General features: G+C 37.4%; 1 protein-coding gene across 3 annotated transcripts in view; it reads right to left on the bottom strand.

The window, feature by feature from the left end:
- Nucleotides 1–2,154: 2,154 nt before the first annotated feature.
- Nucleotides 2,155–7,432, bottom strand: part of LOC107690773 (transcription factor Sp1-like) — a 9,613-nt gene continuing 4,335 nt past the window's right edge. For all 3 annotated transcript variants that reach the window (XM_016489192.1, XM_016489193.1, XM_016489191.1), the window contains one exon: nucleotides 2,155–2,671. In XM_016489192.1, coding sequence (XP_016344678.1) covers nucleotides 2,502–2,671 — 170 coding nt within the window. In that variant the 3' untranslated portion in view covers nucleotides 2,155–2,501. The remainder of the gene's footprint in view (nucleotides 2,672–7,432) is intronic.

Here is a 7,432-nt window from a genome sequence, read left to right as displayed (position 1 = left end):
CTCCTCAAACTAAACCATTATATTCCGCCAGAGAGGACTGCGACTGCAACGTGTGGTCATTTGGACTACTGTGGTACTGCTTCCACATTCTTGTGATTACACGCGTCTGTCTGGTGCGTTTCTCTTATTGGCTGAATACTTTATACGCTCACTCTTTATTGCTTGATTTTTATTTCTTTATAAAAATAAAACACTATTAATGCAATACATTTTTTTGTTGCACGATTACATGATTTGTGGATTTTAAGATGATTTTCTATTCTATATATTCTATTTCTATTTATTATAAAATTACAGTTTGAATGTAAAAATACAACTAAATATAAAACGAATAAGATTTACTTTAAAATTACAAAAAAAGAACATTAAATTGTTAGTATGGACATAAACCTTTAATATAATGAGCTACATTATTTAATTACAGATTGTTTGTAATTTTACGTAAATTTGTACATAATTTAAGAAAACAGAAAAATACTGTATAAATAATGTAATTTTCCCGTATTAAAAAATGAGAATTACTGTAATTTGTCATTAATGGTATAATTATTAAAATAATGGTCAAGTTGTTCATTTACAGATATTGTTCGTAATTTTACGTAGTTTTAAACCATTTAAAATTACAGAAAAATACTGTAAAAAAAATGTTATTTTCCATAAAATTAGGATTTTTTTACAGTGTAGTTTCCAGAGAGCTATTTTTTTTACTCCGTAATTAATGTGTTTTAAAATGTAGCGAAGTACAATACTTCAAACAAAATATACTTAAGTAAAATTACAGATTTTAAAAAATACTTTAAAAAGTAGAAGTACACAAAAAAGCTACTCAATTACAGTAACGCGAGTAAATGCAGTTCGCTACTTTCCACCTCTGCCTATCAAGCAGTGACTTCACAAACGTACCTCATCACACTGATTTCAGACAGACTTCACTACTGTAACAAAGACTCAATACAACAAAGTCAAGGCAATCCAGAGCAGGGCGCTCAAGCAATCACAAACGAGGAAAACAATCAGCAGTACACCGGTAAAGGTAAGACAATAAAGCTCCTCAGAGGAACTGATAGCACTAAGGGTTCTGGGAAACGTAGTTCTGGTTCTAGGATTCCAGCCTTCATGAGCACGGCGCACACAGCATGGCAGCTCATGGCAGCTCATAGCAGTGCAGACGTCTCAGAAGAGCTGGATGTGACGCCATCATTGCCTTCTCACCTGTGAAAGCTGAACAAGCACACACATTACAGAAAACAGTGCCACCACAAGAAAAAAGGCAATTCTTTTAAATAAATGCATTTTTAGATTAACATATTAATATAATAATATAGTATCAAAAGCCTTGTGGAAGTCTGAAACAATAATAATTGCTGCAGACTGTATCAGACCGGAATATTGTTGGCATTCAGTAATAATCACTTTTGCAGATGCATCCATGTTTTAATGTACACACTGTTTAGAAGACAACATTAGGCAGTTCTTCTGAGAATCAAAGCCATGCTCTTCTGTCAGGTTCATTCTCTCTCCACTGTTAGAGCTTCAGCAACACCAACCCAAACACAGCACTTCCATCATGCAGAAGAACTGCGTCCCAACACGCATCTGCTTGTGAACTGGACCGCACTGGCTGTTCAAATGCACAAGTTTGCACAGTCAGCAGGTTTGATGCAAATGTTCTTCCAAAAGTCAAGGTGAAAACCCACATTTGAGAGCTAGTAAGAGTAGTTATACTGCAAGATCTGGCCTGAATGCATGCTTTTGAGCAATGTGCATGCTACCGGTGTGAAGAATAAGAGATGTACAGCATGTAGCGGCACAGGTTCATGAACATGAAGACGAAGAAAACAAAAAACCACTGGGAGTCTTTCTGAACATCATCTTAATTTAATCATGAACGCTTAACACCTGAGTTAACATGTAAAGGAAAGCTTTGGTTTGAACTCGAGTTCATAAAAGAGTCCTGTCTAAATAAAGGCTTTAAGGCATCTGTGAACCGGTGAACATTTTCCCTCTAAACCAAACATTAAGACCACAGTGACCAGCAAACCTGGGACAGTTAGCATTACGCGACCGCACGCGTTTACTGGAACTGAAATGTGTTGCGTACATCAAGACAGAGTACTAAAGCAATACTAAATATGTTACAGAAGATCGACGTAATATATAAATGTTGACTGCATAATTCATACATTCACAAAACAAAGGTCATTTCAGAATTTGCAGTTTTCCATACTTACAAAAAATATAACTTGTGTACAAAAAGCATCACATCTCATTTACTGTGATTAATAGATGAAAGCATTATGGCTCGTCTCTGAAACAGTTTCTGAAATCGCTCACACATATATTTCTCATGTCTTGAGGTCGAGATGTTTGGGTGAGCTCATCACAGTCTCAGTAAAGAGGGCAAAAGAAAGCGGAGAGATTCAGAATAGACATGAAGAGGTGCAGAAACAGGCAGGCTGGAGGACGAGCTGTGAAAGCTGGTTTAACTGCAGTGCACTCACTCAAACGCCGCTGTGCAGGACTCTGATGCTGCCGGCAGGTACTGGAGGCTGCTGATCCGTGCTCACACCAGCACATGCTGTCTTACTCCGGTGCGTCTTGATGTGCTTGGACAGGTGGTCGCTGCGCATGAAGCGTTTGGGACACTCGGAGCACGAGAACCTCTTCTCACCTGTGAGCAGACAAGCGCAGATCAGTTTGAGTGCATGTGTTCAGACAGAAGAGCAGCACACAGCTGCCTGAAGCTTCTAGTGGCTTTCACAGCTTCACAACTCAGAAATCACGTTCACATTTGAGAAACCTGTAGTAAGTTGAAAAAGAAGTGATATTTAAACGATCACAGAGGACTTATACCCCTTCTCTCTGCACTGCCGGGAATCTGATATTTACAGTCTCTGCACGGTGTTGGTTGTGATACGAGTGTTCATCTCTGGCGACTGATCAATGTCCCACAAACACGCTGTTAAAGAGAACCTTCGATGGATACGGAGATAGAATCGTTGCTTAATTCCAAATAAATAGATTATGATCCACTAATAAAAGTGGGCGGAGCCGGCCGTCGCCATCTTGGCAGCGCGTCACTCCCGGATAATCGAAAATGGGCAAAGAGGCGGGAGCAGGTTGCTGAAGCCACGCCCACCTAGCTCGATGGTGGTGACAGCAGCGGCAATCCACCTGTCACTCAAGTGGCCACGCCCTTAATTATGCAGAAATTTAAGGCTTAATATAATTTAAACGGATGAGTTGTAAAAACATTCACTCCCTCACAGTTATCACGAAGGGCAAAATTAGCTATATAGACCAAAATCATTTTTTGAACCAGGCTGTAAACGTTTTTTTCTGATGTAAAGTTGGGCATAACATGGGGAGTCTATGGGACTGACTCCCTTTTGCAGCCAGCCTCTAGCGGCCAGTCGATGAATTACACTTTTGTCACTTCCGTGTTGGTTTCACGAGAGAGAGCGGGAGGTTGCCGCTTGGTCAAGACGTGCTGACAATCCACAACTACGTGACTCCACCCACCATCTACTCAAACCAATCAGATAACAGCCACATTTCGCTGTATTCGACATTGTCAGTATTCAACATTTTTTGTTTAAAATATCAAAACATTATCTATGCATTTGTAACTGCAGGTTAAAGCATCCCATGTCCCTCAGAGCTGCATTAAACAGTGTGACATCTAAATGCCTCTTCAGATGCAGCTTCTGTGTTTCCTCTGCACTGCAAAGATTAATTTCGTTATTATATTTATACCATTTGCTTGGTAACAGCCCAAATGCCACCATCTACTCAAACCAATCAGATAACAGCCACATTTCGCTGTATTCGACATTGTCAGTATTCAACATTTTTTGTTTAAAATATCAAAACATTATCTATGCATTTGTAACTGCAGGTTAAAGCATCCCATGTCCCTCAGAGCTGCATTAAACAGTGTGACATCTAAATGCCTCTTCAGATGCAGCTTCTGTGTTTCCTCTGCACTGCAAAGATTAATTTCGTTATTATATTTATACCATTTGTTTGGTAACAGCCCAAATGTCTCATTATTCTAATTGACAAATTATATGCAAGAATTTGACTCAAAAAGATGATGCACACTTTAAGAAAAAATGGCTTTATAAATGTAAAAATGCTCATAAAAGGTAAATATATATATTTAAGCTTATTGGTAGATTAATTTCTATCACTGCTGTGAACTGAGCACCACAGAATATCAAAAACTTCATACATGGTTAGATCCACACAGCAGCTCATATACATCGGCTTGACTGAGAAACTGGGACATGCTGTTGCCTGTTGTGTGGCGGCAATTTAACCTATTACACAAACAAATGTTCATTATGAGGTTGAGTTCAGTTATTTATTAGTCAGTTATTATTGACGCTTTTATTTCCATATTGAATAACATGACGCTTCCATAACGCGTTTGAATCCAGTGTAGCGTTGTTCCCATAGCTGTGATTTAAAGCTGTTTCTCTGGCCTTTTCAAAGGCACGTGACGTAACGTATAATACTGTGGCTTGGTTGGCATGATACACAGTCTAATGGTCTAACGAAATCCAGTTTTAAACATCTTTTACTGTACCCATGTTATGGCCCTTATATTACCTGTTTGAGCTAAAGCAGATGAATGAAGTTATCTCAGGACGAGACCGCCCTGATTGTAACGCAAAACGTGATTGGCTATAGCGAGATCGTGCTACGATTGGTCAGCGAAGTGAGGCTGTTATCTGATTGGCTTGAGTAGACGGTGGGTGGAGTCACGTAGTTGTGGATTGTCGGAATAAGGCACGTCTTGACGCAAGAAATGTTTCACATTTCACAAATGCACAGGACGCTATTCACAAATAAACGCCAGGCAAAGTTGTGGTTGTGACATAAATATATATTTGTGAATATGTTTTTTATTTGCAAATCTCATTTTATTTATTTGTGAATTTAATTCATGTTTGTGAAACTTTAAGATTTATTTGTGGATCTCATTCTATTTATTTGTCAATGTGTTTAATGTTTGTTAATCTCTTTACATTTATTAGTGGATCATAATCTATTTATTTGGAATTAAGCAACGATTCTATCTCCATAGATGAGTAGATATACTGTAAATATAATCCACACTAAACAGTTTCTCACAGCAACCGTCACCTTTCACGGTTTCCCCGACAGAGTAATTCTTGTTTCACACGCAGAGCGGTCCCTCATCACAGCATTGAGACGAGCTCTGTAGCCCGTGTGAGGAGATGCACAGAGACTGCTCTCCAGACGCTCTTACCACAGATCTCACATTTAAAGAAATATAAAACAAAGACAAACAACACTCTTAGATTGCTCCTAGAAGATAAGAATTAAAAGCTGAGAGGAAAAGAAAAAGGAAGATTGTATATGGTTTTATTTCTAAATTATGACAGGTAAAATTACCAGCACATTTAACTGTTGATATTTTAATAAAGGTTTTATGTGAGTGCTGACTGAATCATCTGAAAATAAACAGAAATTGAATAGTTTGCTTGTTAATTTTCACCTGCTAACACTTGATTTTATAATGTCCTTCTCACACTTTACATGCACCTACTATAGTATTAACAGTAAACTATGCATAATTACACTCAACAACTAAAACAGAGCCTAATCCTGACAGTACGGTAGTTACATGTTAATTAATATTACTCAGTAATTAATGGTATAATTACTCTTAAAATAGTATTTGTAGTCTCTATCACTGCAGCTGCAGGTATTCACAAGCTAATATATATTATTTAATTTAGTGCACTGATTTAATATTAATTACTCCGTTAACTAAATTAAAACAACCTGAGTGATGCAACACTTGTCTTTTTAGTTTATGTGTATTTATTATACATTCTGCAATCACAGTTATAAACATTTGCACTAAACAATGTCTTTTCAAATCAAGCTTTTTAATGGGCCTTAAATCACATTTCAAACCATTGCAAATTACAGACAGGCATACTTTATAATATCCAAATCGTTATACAGATTTGTAAAACTATATGTTTAACTATTACAGGGGTTAAAGCAAAAAAAAATCCTAAAAAAAATCCCCCCAAAAAAAAACTTTTTTCCAGGGGTTGCGGGGGCAGACACATACACAGGGTTATTTGGCAAACAAAAAAAGAAAATGATTTTGAAACTAACCAGTAATGTATCTGCCATTGCCATTGACAAGCTCAGACTACAGATTATGGTGGGATATTTGAAACAGCAATACCAAGAATGTTTACTCACTACAATATGGTGCAAACACATGTAACATTTAGGATGCTTCTGATATCAAGTTTTGCTGGTTAGCTTTGTCCTTGGCAGGGTACAAAATGACCTACAATCTAAAACATGACATTTCTGAAATTGTTTTGTTCAAAAGAAATAATTGCAAAGTCAGAAACTTTTATTTTGAAATCGCGATGTACAATAAATCGCATATTTAGAAATGTTGATGTATTCTCCTGTGTCTGCATAGGTTTAAATGATTTACATTACAAATCAAGCGAGTTTTCCCAGATGAACGTTAAAGGTGCAGTAGGAGATCTTGGAAAATGCTAACTTTAGCCTGATAACACTGAAAGCCAACGTCCCATTAATAGTTAGTAAGGTTGTTGTTAAGTTTAGTTATGGAGTGGATAATGGGATCTAAAATATAATCATGCAGAATAAGGCATTAATTAATATGTGCTTTATAAGTACTAGTAAACAGCCAATATGCTAGTAATACACATGCTAATAAGCCTCTAGTTACTAGCGAGAGCTTGTCCGTAAACTGAAGCGTGAAGTTGTGATTCTGTGATTGCTGGTGCTGTTTGTCTTCATCAGCATCATGCTTTCAGACACATGAGTAAAGCTGCCTGCTGCTTGACAACACTGACAAACAAGCTCTAGTTTATATTAGAACTTATTAAAATCAACAATTATGGCATATGCAGATCATACAAAAATATATATCCAGCTGACTTGCTGGTAAACTATTTCAGACTCCTCAGGTAACAAGTAGGGTTGGGTATCGATTGGGTTTTTTACGATACCGGTGCCAAATCGATACTTTTAAAACGGTACCGGTGCCTAAACGGTGCCTGAACCGATACTTTAAAAAAAGAGCCACACAAAAACGATGGATAACATTAATGAACATTAAACATATTTTAAATAAATATACATAGCATTCACATGCTCCTCGGATGCTCTCATTTCCAGAGTTGTGCTTCCCTTACTCTAAGGCTAATAAAAGTATTTAACGATCTAGGTCATTATTTAATACAAAACCACACAATGTTCACTCACACACACACATATATTCACATGTACTCACACTCACACACACACACACACACACACACGTACTCACACTCACACGTACTCACACTCACACACTCACACACTCTCACACACACACACACGCACACTCTCTCTCTCT

Source organism: Sinocyclocheilus anshuiensis, unplaced genomic scaffold (assembly GCF_001515605.1).
Source record: "Sinocyclocheilus anshuiensis isolate Anshui unplaced genomic scaffold, SAMN03320099.WGS_v1.1 scaffold5179, whole genome shotgun sequence".
Classification (NCBI taxonomy): domain Eukaryota; kingdom Metazoa; phylum Chordata; class Actinopteri; order Cypriniformes; family Cyprinidae; genus Sinocyclocheilus; species Sinocyclocheilus anshuiensis.
The sequence above is the reverse complement of the archived record's forward strand: the minus strand, read 5'-3'. Positions and strand labels throughout refer to the sequence as shown.